Source organism: Myxine glutinosa, chromosome 4, assembly GCF_964187855.1.
Source record: "Myxine glutinosa chromosome 4, kmMyxGlut1.1, whole genome shotgun sequence".
NCBI classification, from domain to species: domain Eukaryota; kingdom Metazoa; phylum Chordata; class Myxini; order Myxiniformes; family Myxinidae; genus Myxine; species Myxine glutinosa.
Genome location: NC_136264.1, coordinates 201,582,119 through 201,596,279, shown reverse-complemented (window position 1 = coordinate 201,596,279; position 14,161 = coordinate 201,582,119). Strand labels below are relative to the sequence as shown.

The window sequence follows — 14,161 nt, the reverse complement described above, 5'->3', positions numbered from 1 at the left end:
GTGATAAAAATTCACCATTCCCAGGAATTCCTGCAGGGCCTTTATGGTGCGGGGACGCGGGAACGTGGTGATGGCCTCGACCTTGGTTGGCAGCGGCACGGCCCCGTTCTTGGTGATGTGGTGGCCCAAAAAATCAACGGCCGTCGTGCCGAAGTGGCATTTGGCCGGGTTGACGATGAGGCCGTGCTCGCTGAGGCGCCCGAACAGTGTTCGGAGGTGGAGGAGGTGCTCGGCCCGGGACGTGCTGGCGACGAGGATGTCGTCCAGGTAAACGAAAAGGAACGGCAGGTCACGCAGCACGCCGTCCATCAAGCGCTGGAACGCCTGAGCCGCGTTCTTGAGACCAAACGGCATCTGCAAGAATTCGAATAAGCCGAACGGCGTGATGACTGCCGTTTTAGGGACGTCGGCCGCCCTGACAGGTACCTGGTGATATCCCCGTATGAGATCAATTTTCGAAAAAATGACCCGTCCTGCCAGACGGGCGGAGAAGTCTTGGATATGCGGGATCGGGTACCTGTCGGGGGTGGTAGCGTCATTGAGACGGCGGTAGTCGCCACACGGGCGCCATCCACCCCCCGGCTTTGGCACGATGTGCAGTGGCGAGGCCCACGCGCTATCGGAGCGCCGCACGATGCCGAGGTGCTCCAACGCGTCGAATTCGGCCTTCGCTACGGCGAGCTTGGCTGGGTCGAGGCGGCGGGCCCTGGCGTAGACCGGCAGGCCCGTGGTTGGTATGTGGTGCTCGATCCCATGCCGTACTGCGACGGCCAAAAACGTTGGCCGCGTGAGGGCCGGGAACTCCGCGAGCAGGCGAGCAAACTCGTTCGCCGCCGGGACGGTGCATGCCAGCTCGGTCGGCGCGGAGCTGCTCAATGTGCATACCAGGGAGCTGAAGGTTTCAGCGTTGATTAAACGACGCCGTTGGACGTCCACCAGCAGTCCGTGTGCGCAGAGGAAGTCGGCGCCTAGCAGAGCCATGGGCACGTTGGCGGTTACAAACGTCCAAGCAAAGCGTTGGCCGCCGAAGCAGAGGGTGACGTTGCGCGGGCCGAAGGTGCGGATAGTCGATCCGTTGGCCGCAACCAAGGAGGGGCCGCAAACCGCGGATTGCCTGTCCTGGTCAGAGGCGGGTATGACGCTCAGTTGGGCGCCGGTGTCGCACAGGAAGCGCCGTCTGGACGCTTTATCCGTGATGAACAGTAAGTTGCCCGTGTGGCCGGCGCTCATGGCTGGTAATGAACGCCGGCCCGGCCGTTTCCCAGCCTGCCGAAGGTGCACGGGGGTCAGCATGTCCGGGCCTTCTGTCCGAACCTGGCATGATAGTAACACCACGCTTGGTCAGGTGGAGGCCCCGGTCGTCGTGCTGGAGGTGGTCGGCTCGGTATAGCGGCCGCCAATTGCGTCGGTAGTTCGGCCGTCGACCGTGCCGGGTGCTCGGGCGCCATGGATGTGGCGTCGGACAGCGGTGGGTCCCATGTCGCCGCTGCGATGCGCTGTCCTGCGGCGGAGATCTTGTCGGCTTCTCTGGCAAGGGCCCGGGGATCTGTGATCGTCGTGCTTGCCAGGGCGAGGCGTACCGGGTTAGGCAGCTGACGGAGGAACAGCTCCCGGAACAGGAATGCCGGAGAGTGCTCGCCGAGCAGTGAATGCATGTAGTCCATTCGCTCGGAAGGGCGCGTGTCGCCGAGCTCAGGCAGTTTGAGCAGGCGCCGTGCGCGTTCCGCCGATGGGAGGGCGAAAGCATCGAGGAGAAGCTTCTTAATCACGCCGTATTTGTCAGCGGCTGGCGGGCTCTCGAGGAGGCTCAGGGCGCGGGCCGCGGTAGCCGACCCGAGCGCAGCTCCCACATGGTGGAAGCGGGTGTCGTCGGCCGTGATGCCTCGCAGGGCGAACAGGGACTACGTCTGTGCGAACCAAACCGCCGTGTGAGCCTCCCAGAAGGTAGGCAGTTTAAGGGCGACTGCCGTGTCCATGTCGATAGGTCACCAATGAAGGAGCTGGGGCTCCCACGTCGATCGGAAGAATGGACGCGACAAAAAGCTGGAATTCATCTGAGTTGCTTTAATTGAATCAAACACTCAGGCACTCTGAAAACCCGTTTATCCGTCAGCAATATATATCTATTATCCCAGGGGGTTTGCCCAGGCCCGGCGCCAGGGGGCGTGGCCCAGCGTCCTGGCTGCGGCCTGGCAAGTTGAGGGCGAGCCTGCCCGGGCATGCCCGGGCGTCCCGACCGAGGCCTAGCAAGTTGAGCGCGGGCCTGCCCGGGCGTCCTGGACGAGCCCGGCATGGTGATCGCTCCGCGTCCTTGATAGGTGCAAGGCGATTGTGAAAACCCAGCGGCAGTCGCTACAACGTTACGTAATTCAAACCGTGAACACATCGAATATTGGAGAGCCCGTTGCGCAAACGATTTGTTTTCTCTGGTACGTGTTACTGGGCGGGTACCGTTGCTACTAATTATAATGAGGCGTCAGGGGCGACCTTTTGACCTTTTGACATTTAGCGGGGAATCCCCGGGGATGGAGGCAGAAGTTTTCCGTGACAATTTTTTTTTTCAGCAGTTTTTTTATCCAGCCCAGCGGCCCATTTTTTACCCAGCGGTCCCAGCCCACCGGGCATTGCCCAAATGCCCTATGGCCAGTCCGCCCATGCCCGCTTTACATGTTTTAAGATGTTTAAGTCTTTATGTGCAAGTGTCGTCATTTTTGCATATTTGAGATTTTTGACCAAATTTCAAACAGCCACCAAAGGGTCAATTTGTAAGATTTTACTGAAATTCTCTTTTTTTTTTTAACTTTGCTGATATGTGCCCTTCTCAAAATAATTAATAAAACGTTTTTATCTGAATTAAAACTTTTCCAAACCGGGTCATTAATTCTCAAGGTCGTGTATTTTGGGCACCCCCCTCCTGACGTCATAGTTTGACATCCGGTGACCTCAATAATTGACCAATCAGATTCATTCATATTTCATCTTGTAGCTGACATTACAAGCTTCATTATGAGGTACAACTCGCTATGTTATGCTGATTATCTGTGGCTCCAGGTCATAATTAATTTGCCCTACCCCTAATTTTCAGGGCCTTTTTGACTTTTCGGATTTTACCCAAAACCATGAATTTCTCACTTATTGCCATGTTTCAGACAGTCTGCCCTCGCTAATATGATGTCCCACATGGTCCTCTCACCAAATTAGGTGGGTAACCTCGGGGCCATTTTTGCACACAGAACCCCCTCAGCCCCGAATCAAATAAAGCTTTGGTGAAAATTTGATGGAAAAACTCAAACGGTAATAAAGTTATGACTAGTACACACACAAGTGATTAAAAACCCCGTCCCCTGCACAGCATCCCCAATTTTAATAGAAGCTTTCCTAATAATATATAAGCATCCCCAATTTTACATTTTGAAATTCCTGAATATCCTGAGCATAATGAGTGGATTGATCACTCACAAGGAAGTTAATTCATATTCATGAATGAAATGAACCACCTTGAGAGGCTATTTTTCCCCCCGCAGAGCGGGGGTTGGCCTTTTTCGGGCACCGTGGCCCCATTTTTGAAGCAATGTTTTACAGCCGGACGCCCTTCCTGCCACTAGCCCTGTTAGTCGCCTTTTGCGACACACAGGGAATTACCAGTGAACTGGTACTCAATTTGCCGACCTCGGAAGGATGACAGGCTGAGTCAACCCCCCTGGTATTAATTCAGCGATCGACCGGGATTCGAAACCAGGATCCTGGGATCCCAAGCCGGCACCCTAACCGCTAAGCCAACACCAGGCTTGATATTTCAAAATGATATATAGCACGATATTTCAAAATGATATAAAGTTCATATGGGAGAAAAACCTCAAACCAAATGAATCGCCAACCCAGGGAAAGAACTCCACAGGCTCACCCCCCACCATCTCGTCCCTTACAAACCCAAAATCCACAACTTTCTTCTTTACATCCCATTTACAATTCCTCTACCCTTCCCAGTGAAACCTCCAACATTACAAGCACCACATCTCAGTGTCATGGCCTTCCCACCTATGTGCGGGTTACACTTCAAGTCCCCTTGCCCATTTATCAGGCAGGTTTACAAAAAGATGTTTTTTTTTCAACACGACTTCCTGAAAGAGTCTCACTAACCTGAAATTTGGGATGGATACTGCTCAGAATGCAGCAAACGTCGCATTCTTGAGGCCACTTCCTGTTGCCCTAAATGGGGCCTCACCTTATGGACATCTGTAAATGAGTGAAGAAGAATCCTTGTCAACATCGTTCATTGTCACATTCTTGAACCGTAAAATGGGGTGAATAGGGACAGCAAGGTGAATAGGGACACAAACTGAAAAAAAGTTCGGAAACTTTTTTCGCTGAAAATTGATAACCATACTGATTTGTTGATATTTGGGTTGAAAGTGTTCTCTTGTTTTAAAAAAAAGCAACTTATAGTCCCTATTAACCCCATATGTGGGTTAAATAGGAATAAATAGGATTTTTATGGCTGTCCCTATTCACCCCGTTTTACGCGTGAATAGGGACAGTCTCTAATACAAAAAAATAATAATCAGGAAACAATCCTGAGTTTCCAACTTATTGCTAAATTGATAGCTCAGATGGACGCACATAATATGCACCCATAATATAAACCACGGTGCCAATGAAAAAAAATATGGGATAAAAAGTTTCTCCAAACTCCCTATTTCTTGATTATTATTATCTTGCCAAAACGAAGTTTTTGCAAGATGTATCAGTCAGCTTGTATGTTTGTTTGTTATCTTGCCAAAACGAAGTTTTTGCAAGATGTATCAGTCAGCTTGTATGTTTGTTTGTTTGTTTGTTATCTTGCCAAAACGAAGTTTTTGCAAGATGTATTAGTCAGCTTGTATGTTTGTTTTTTTGTTTGTTTTTTTTTTTGTTTTTTTGTTTGTGGTTAATCATTTTTTTTCCACGTTTAGATCACTCTGTAGACCACAGTTATTATTGGAAACTCCTGTAACTTCGCATATCAGAGTCCTATAGAGATACCCTTCAGCACACAAAATTTTGAAGGTCAAGGTCAAAGGTCAAGGTCACTTTGTGGTCAATCATGGAGGTCGACGAAACCCTTATTTTTTGAGTAACTTTGATCGGATCGTCTCCAAACTTCATGGGAATCTAGTATATGGTCCGGCGCTCAGCTGATTAGTTTTTGGTGGCGATCGGCCTTGACCTTCATGGTTAGCGCTGGAGGTCGAAAATTATTGACCCCAAGGTCAAATGTTGAAACCCTTATTTTTTGAGTAACTTTGATCGGATCGTCTCCAATCTTCATGGGAATCTAGTATATGGTCCGGCGCTCAGCTGATTAGTTTTTGGTGGCGATCGGCCTTGACCTTCATGGTTAGCGCTGGAGGTCGAAAATTATTGACCCCAAGGTCAAATGTTGAAATCGTAGGTACCATATCTTCGCATATCTTCGCATGTAACTTCGCATATCAGAGTCCTATAGAGATACCCTTCAGCACACAAAATTTTGAAGGTCAAGGTCAAAGGTCAAGGTCACTTTGTGGTCAATCATGGAGGTCGACGAAACCCTTATTTTTTGAGTAACTTTGATCGGATCGTCTCCAAACTTCATGGGAATCTAGTATATGGTCCGGCGCTCAGCTGATTAGTTTTTGGTGGCGATCGGCCTTGACCTTCATGGTTAGCGCTGGAGGTCGAAAATTATTGACCCCAAGGTCAAATGTTGAAATCCTTATTTTTTGAGTAACTTTGATCGGATCGTCTCCAAACTTCATGGGAATCTAGTATATGGTCCGGCGCTCAGCTGATTAGTTTTTGGTGGCGATCGGCCTTGACCTTCATGGTTAGCGCTGGAGGTCGAAAATTATTGACCCCAAGGTCAAATTTTGAAATCGTAGGTACCATATCGAGTAATACCTCATATGAATGCCCTTGATGAGTGCTTCCCAGATCTGTAAACAGTTTGACGCTATGACGTCATTTGATGACGTCATGACGAAAAAACGGAATTTTCATGAAAAAATTATTTCCTCAGTTCTCATCAAAATCTTTCAATATTTCATGTGCGTTGGTCATGAAGACATACTATTCACCATACGAAATTATTAAGGTCAAGGTCAAAGGTCAAGGTCACTTTGCGGTCGCTTTAGACATTATATAAATGACGTCATTTGGTGACGTTATAAGGCAAACACGTATTTTTCAAGGTCACTCTCTAGAACGATTATCATCGGAATATCTCGTGGGCAGACATTCCTCAAAGAGTCGCTTCTAGTGGATAGCAGTTCTGTTCACCTCAGTGTGACCTGAAGCAAGTCACTCATGTTCACATTTTGGCAAGATACGGTTCACCCTGTGGGTGACATATGTTCATTTGTTTGTTTGTTTGTTTTTTTGTTTGTTTGTGGTTAATCATTTTTTTTTCACGTTTAGATCACTCTGTAGACCACAGTTATTATTGGAAACTCCTGTAACTTCGCATATCAGAGTCCTATAGAGATACCCTTCAGCACACAAAATTTTGAAGGTCAAGGTCAAAGGTCAAGGTCACTTTGCGGTCAATCATGGAGGTCAACGAAACCCTTATTTTTTGAGTAACTTTGATCGGATCGTCTCCAAACTTGATGGGAATCTAGTATATGGTCCGGCGCTCAGCTGATTAGTTTTTGGTGGCGATCGGCCTTGACCTTCATGGTTAGCGCTGGAGGTCGAAAATTATTGACCCCAAGGTCAAATTACGAAACCCTTATTTTTTGAGTAACTTTGATCTTATGATCTCCAAACTTGGTGGGTATATAGGGTGTGGTATGGCGCTCAGTTGATTAGTTTTTGGTGTCGATCGGCCTTGACCTTCAAGGTCATTTTGAAGGTCATTCAATTTTGACCAAAAGGTAAAATTTTCAAGTTTCAGTTACCATATCGAGTAGTACCTCAAATTGAAGCCCTTGTTGAGTGCTTTCCAAACATATAACTAGTTTGACAATGTGACGTCATTTGACGGCGTTATGACGAAAAAACTGCACTTTTCATGTATATTGTATTGCTTTAGTTCGCATTGTTTAGGTCACTCTGTAGAGCACAGTTCCCTTTGGAAACTCTTGTAAGTTCGCATATCAGAGTCTTTTAGAGATACCCTTTAGCACACAAAATTATGAAGGTCAAGGTCAAAGGTCAAGGTCACTTGGCAAGATACGGTTCACCCTGTGGGTGACATATGTTTATTTTTCTTTCAACCTTCAACCCAAATATCGACAAATCAGTACGGTTATCAATTTTCAGCGAAAAAAGTTTCCGAACTATTTTTCAGTTTTTTTTTTTTTTTTTGGTATACAAAGTCGAGGCTCGTGTAAGAGCTAACGCATTAAACACAAAATAAAATATGTCACCCACAGGGTGAACCGTATCTTGCCAAAATGTGAAAATTCCGTTTTTTCGTCATGACGTCATCAAATGACGTCATAGCGTCAAACTGTTTACAGATCTGGGAAGCACTCATCAAGGGCATTCATATGAGGTATTACTCGATATGGTACCTACGATTTCAAAATTTGACCTTGGGGTCAATAATTTTCGACCTCCAGCGCTAACCATGAAGGTCAAGGCCGATCGCCACCAAAAACTAATCAGCTGAGCGCCGGACCATATACTAGATTCCCATGAAGTTTGGAGACGATCCGATCAAAGTTACTCAAAAAACTACGATTTCAAAATTTGACCTTGGGGTCAAAAATTTTCGACCTCCAGCGCTAACCATGAAGGTCAAGGCCGATCGCCACCAAAAACTAATCAGCTGAGCGCCGGACCATATACTAGATTCCCATGAAGTTTGGAGACGATCCGATCAAAGTTACTCAAAAAATAAGGGTTTCGTTGACCTCCATGATTGACCGCAAAGTGACCTTGACCTTTGACCTTGACCTTCAAAATTTTGTGTGCTGAAGGGTATCTCTATAGGACTCTGATATGCGAAGTTACAGGAGTTTCCAATAATAACTGTGGTCTACAGAGTGATCTAAACGTGAAAAAAAATGATTAACCACAAACAAAAAAACAAAAAAACAAACAAACATACAAGCTGACTAATACATCTTGCAAAAACTTCGTTTTGGCAAGATAAAAAAACAAAAAAACAAACAAACATACAAGCTGACTAATACATCTTGCAAAAACTTCGTTTTGGCAAGATAAAAAGACAAACAGACACATAAAACATAAAATGAAGGGAGCGGGAGACAAGAGGGGCAGAGAGAGGGAAACACACAAACACACCAGTAGAGAGCAGGGACAACGGGACAGTTTGTGTCCCTATTCACCCCATTTTACGGCACCAAATTTGGAGAAATGTGTAAATGTGAAAATACCTTTAGTGACACTGATGGTGTTTGTTTCATCGGTACAAGGTACATCATTGTTCTACAGACCCTCCCCTAAGTGAAACTGCATGAATGATAAAGAATGGGTAACTAGTATCATTGATAATAAATAGAATGAATGATTGAATTGATGGGGTGTGAAGCACAGGCACGAAGGACCAAATGGCCTTCGTCTGGGTCCAAGTTTCTTATTGTATTTCCTTTTACTCAGGGATATTCTCAGATATGGGGAATTGAATGTACCGGCATGTTCCACCCCTTCCCTAATTCAAACCAAGTAATTCATCTTGGAAATGATGATGACGATGATCATAGAAGAGATTCTCGAGATAAAGTAGGTGTCTTGTGTATTTTTTTTCCCAAATATTGTATATAAATACAGTATACGTCACACATAGGATGTACAGGGGCTGAATGCAATGCTTTACGGGAATGTGTGATGATCTTTTTGTGCACCGCTCCTTTCCTATTCCATCTGCAGGCGCTGCATGACGTCATCACCGGGCGCCAAAAGGGGCCCGGTGATGACGTGCGCTTAAAGGGAGTACTCAGTTTTCATTCCGTTTGTTACTTGCAAAATCTAAGATTTTTCAAATACATTGGTTGGTCTTGTGCGTTATTACTTAGGGAAATAAATTTTTTGGACAAGTATGCTGATCACTCCAGTTTGTGTGTTTATGTGCGTCTGTCCGCTCACTTACACTTGCCTACATGTCACAATTTGAAACTAATCTTCATGAAACTTCACCAAATGGTACAGTTCGTGGTCCGACAGAATCCTATTTATTTTGAGGTCAAAAGGTCAACAAAGGCCAAAGGTCAACCACTTTTTTCAAATTCCTAAAATCCTCAATTTTCATCCGATTGACTTGAAATTTGAATAGGATTTGCATATCGGCGAACTGAATTCAACCACCAACAATTTTTGAGATCAGCATTGGCCAAAATGTCAACATAGGCCAAAGGTCAACAACCTTTTCAAACTCCTAAAATCCTCAATTTTCATCCGATTGACTTGAAATTTGAATAGGATTTGCATATCGGCGAACTGAATATCAACCACCAACAATTTTTGAGATCAGCATGAGCCAAAAGTTCAACATAGGCCGGATTTCTAAAATTGACAATTTTCATCCGATTAACGCAAAATTTGAAGACAATTTGCATATCAGGTCACTGAATTCAACCACCAATTATTTTTGGGTCCAAAAAGGATGCTCTACCAGGTGCCATTCCACTTTATTCTCTTTTGCCAAGTGTCACTCTATGAGTGATTTTTCATTCTGTCTGTCTGTTTGTATGTCTATCTGGCAATCGCCTACAGGTCACAATTTGAAACCGATATTCATGAAACTTCACCAGATGGTAGAGTTGGTCATAAGGAAGAAGCCTATTGATTTTGAGGTCAAAGGTCAAAGTTCATCTTTCGGTCGAATTTCTAAAATTGTCATTTTTCATCTGAAAAACTGTCAATTTTTTCCAATTGACTTGAAAATTAAGTAGTAATTGCACAGTACCTCATTGAATTGGGAAACCAACTATTTTTAAGGTCAAAGGTCAACTAACTCAAGGTCAAACTTCTAATATCGTCAATTTTCATCTGAAAAAATCTTAAATTTTAATCCGATTGACCCGAGCTTTGATTAAGGTTGTCAATTTTAATCTTACAGAAATGGACAATTTGATTTATCCATGGCAACTTTTTTGGCGAGGAAAGGTGCATTTTGCAAGTATCGTGCTCTGCATGGCGTCTTCTTTGTTTTCTAGTTTGTCCGGGCGATATCTCAGCCATCCTTTGAGCTAGGAAGCTGAAATTTGGACACAATAGTGAGCAAGTACTTTGGCAAAAACGTTATTTTTTTATTTTTTGATTAATCAACTGATTGTTTAATTACTTAATTATTATCGATTTATTAAGTACTTATTTCTTTTCTTTCTCATCTGGGTAATATCTCAGGCACCTTTTGAGCTAGGAAGCTGGTATTTGGACGTGACAGTGACCAAGTGATTTGGCTATAAAGGGTATTTTTGATTTATTCATTAATCAATTAATCGATTAATTATTAATTTTTTCTAATTAATTACTTAATTTTTTTTTAGGTTACAGATTTGGATGAATCTATTTAGGTATGCTAAATAGGTATGCTATTTAGGTGGTTTAGGTGTGCTATTAGCCAATTGATTATAATAAATTAATTATTTTATGATTATTATTTATTTATTTTAATTAAATTAATTATTCAATCAATTAAATTAAGTAAAATGAATTAATCAATCAATTATTGTACATTGCTCCCTCCCAATTCCATCTCCATGTGCTGCACTGTGGCATCACTAGATGCTGACACCATAGTGTAGCAGCATAGCAAACCTTTTGTGCATTTTGTGATACAAGCACCAAATTTGGCACAAATGTACATTAATATGTTGCGAACATTTTCAGATATTGGGCCACTTGAAATTCCGTAATTTTTTTTTCAAATTTTTTCAAATTTCGTAATTTCAAATTTTTCGGGTGACACCGTCACAATTTCGGTCTTCGAGGCCGGCCGATATAGTGGGGCGGCTTAGCCCAAATATTCAAAAGAATTGTGCATTTTGTGATACAAGCACCAAATTTGGCACAAATGTACATTAATATGTTGCGAACATTGTGTGGTCAGCAATGAAGACGAGAGTCTGAATTACATGTATGCAAAAGACCTTGTGAACCAGTGAAGCAAATACACGGGTAAGCATGAATTAAATCTAGGGCATGATATAATTTCCATGATGTTTACCTCTACACTCAATGGTGGAAGGAGGTAATGCTTTGATCCCAGCTTGTCTGTATGTCTGTTTGTCTGTTAGTCCACAAAATTCCAGACAAAGCTTGTAGTAGTGGTAGTTGTAGTGGTAGTGGTGATAACAGAAATTGTTATATAGAACTGAACTTATATTATTATTATGTGCAGAAAATAACTTCATTTATATATGCCCTGCAGTGGACAGGTTAATTGGTTTATGCACTGAAGGGGTCACCCTGGTGTGCACTGCTGTGTTCTGCCTCACTGAGTTGATCAGGTATTATGTACTCAGCACAAGCTTCCGGTCGGCCCGGAGGTGGGGGTGCGGGGCCTGTCACGGAACGTCAAAACAAACGGCCTGCCGGGGCCGCCCAAAAGTCGGGCGTGAGGGGCGCGTCCACTAATGGAACGCCTCTCGCTTCCCAGATCGAGGGCCACGTGGTCAGGAGAACCTCGTCCCTTCCGGTCACACTTTGCCTATCGGCCGGCCTCGAAGACCGAAATTGTGACGGTGTCACCCGAAAAATTTGAAATTACGAAATTTGAAAAAATTTGAAAAAAAAAATTACGGAATTTCAAGTGGCCCAATATCTGAAAATGTTCGCAACATATTAATGTACATTTGTGCCAAATTTGGTGCTTGTATCACAAAATGCACAATTCTTTTGAATATTTGGGCTAAGCCACCCCACTACCAGGCAATGTCATGAACTGGAGGATATGTTATTTATTTATTTGGCAAAGGGCGGTGTACTTTGAATGTAGCTCTACTTGTTATTACCCTGCGCTTGCAAAGCGAAAATCAGGGTTAAGCATTCAATACAAGTATGTGTGCCGTGTGCCGTACGTGTCTGCATTTTAAAAATCCATTTTCTCAGCAACCGTTGGTCCGATTGATACGAAATTTTACCATAGACTCGCCTCTGCCTGTATAATTTTTTTATTCATAATTGTGACGTCATAGGTCACGTGGTACGGACGCCATCTTGGAAAAACGTTACACCTCTATATCTCCCAAACCACTCAATGGAGAAAATTGAAACATGGCTCATTGTCAAGTACTCACCATGGGGAATAAGATATGTTGATGGTGATGTAATCGGTGCCTTAATTATGACGTCATAATTCGACAAGTACAACGCTTGATCTGATCAGTATGAATAAAACAAAAATTCCTCTGCAACTGTTAGACCGTTAGACCATGGACATGAATGTTAGACTGTTAGACCATGGACATGAAATTTTCAGAATATGTGCAGCTCCTCCTGTAGAATTATTTAATGATAATCATGACGTCATAGGTCATGTGGTACAGGCGCTACCTTGGAAAAACCGAAAAATGTTGCACCTCTATATCTCCAAAACCACTGCATGGAAAAAATTGAAACATGGATCATTGCAAAGAACTCCATATGGGGAATAGGTGTTGTTAACGATGACGTCATTGGTGCCATAATTATGACGTCATAATTCAACAGGGACAACGCTTAGTCTGATCAGTTTGAAATGTATTGAGCGTGATCTATGCAACAATTATATTAGAGAATATAAATTTATGACGTCATCGCTCACGTGGTCTGGCAGCCATGTTGGATCAAAGAAAAACAATGTTCAAAAGCAGAAGAGTTGGCTCACAACAAGTTGACTGCACAGGTTAAGTATTCTATGAATACCATCTAGTTCTTAATATATAAAACAGAGCGCTGTATGTGTGTATGTATGTTTCTCTGCATCTCCAGTAAGCTATTCCGAGACTCTTGTCAATGGACACCACCATTTCAGGATGTAGTCAAGGAGATCACTACTTAGGTTTTCCACAAAATATTATATCAAAATTAATTTTGAAATTTTTTTATTTGTTCAGATTTCTCATAGATGTTATTATTTGGGTTATTTATCTATTTCGGAGGACCAGTGGACCAAGAAGGGCACTCCTTCCCGGAGTGCTAGCGGATACTCCTGCCCAGAGTGCTAGTTGGTTCTCCTGCCCGGAAGGCTAGTTGGTACTCTCGCCCAGAGGGCTGGTGGTTACTCCCGTCCAGAGGGCTAGTTGGTACTCCCGTCCAGAGGGCTGGTGGTTACTCCCGTCCAAAGGGCTGGTGGTTACCCCCGTCCAGAGGACTAGTTGGTACTCCCGCCCAGGGAATTATTGGGTACTGCTGCCCGGAGGGCCAGTGGGTACTCCTGTCCAGAGGGCTAATGGGTACTCCCAACCGGAGAGCTAGTTGGTACTCCCACTCGCAGAGCCAGTTGGTACTCCCACCCATATGGCTAGTTGGTGCTCCTGCTCGGAGAGCTAGCAGATATTCCTGTGTGTACTCCTGTCCAGAAGGCAGGAGTACCCACTAGTGTTTTATAATAATATTCTGTTCTAATTAATTTTTATCCATTATCCATTGAAATCTCATCGATAAATCACTATCTGTTTAAATTGAAGAGATCCAGGTAGCTTTAAAAAGCATGAAAATAGGTAAGAACCCTTGAGATATGAAATTGTTTTTTTCATATTTTGTTATCTGTAGGGTCTAAGGCTCGGTAGGGAGCTGCAACACAAATCACACACTTGAAGACAAATACATGAGACAACACTGGACTTGAATTTCGACAGACACAGGTTACTGTGTTTGGGGAGAATGATGCAACTTTTTTTCTGCCATTTGTTATTGTTTGAAGAGATGAACCGAAGGAATAACAGCAAAAGAATGACAACTTATATCAGTGAAACAGCACCATCAGTTTCATTAAAAAAACTACTGACATTCACCGGACGACGATGTAAGGGAATGTCAAGTGAAGGATGATTTTAACGCAGTGTACCGGCGTCCAAGGCCCGAGTAGTTCCCTGGAGCACATCCAGGGTGAGGGCAGCAACCACATCTGCCTGGTGTGCTATGGCGGTTGCCCTGACCACGGCCTCTGCTCCCAATGCTGTGATCACTTGAGTGCCGTTAATAAGGGCCAAACCCTGCAAGGAGAAGTCATTATGATTAAATTATGGAA

At 44.0% G+C, this 14,161-nt stretch overlaps 1 protein-coding gene across 1 annotated transcript in view; it reads right to left on the bottom strand.

Annotated features, from left to right (window-relative positions):
* HAL (histidine ammonia-lyase) overlaps positions 1-14,161 on the bottom strand; it is a 170,666-nt gene that overhangs the window by 67,673 nt on the left and 88,832 nt on the right. The window contains exons 7-8 of the mRNA XM_078776910.1: positions 13,979-14,126; positions 4,141-4,236 (exon numbers count right to left, since the gene is read on the bottom strand). Coding sequence (XP_078633036.1) covers positions 4,141-4,236; positions 13,979-14,126 — 244 coding nt within the window. The remainder of the gene's footprint in view (positions 1-4,140; positions 4,237-13,978; positions 14,127-14,161) is intronic.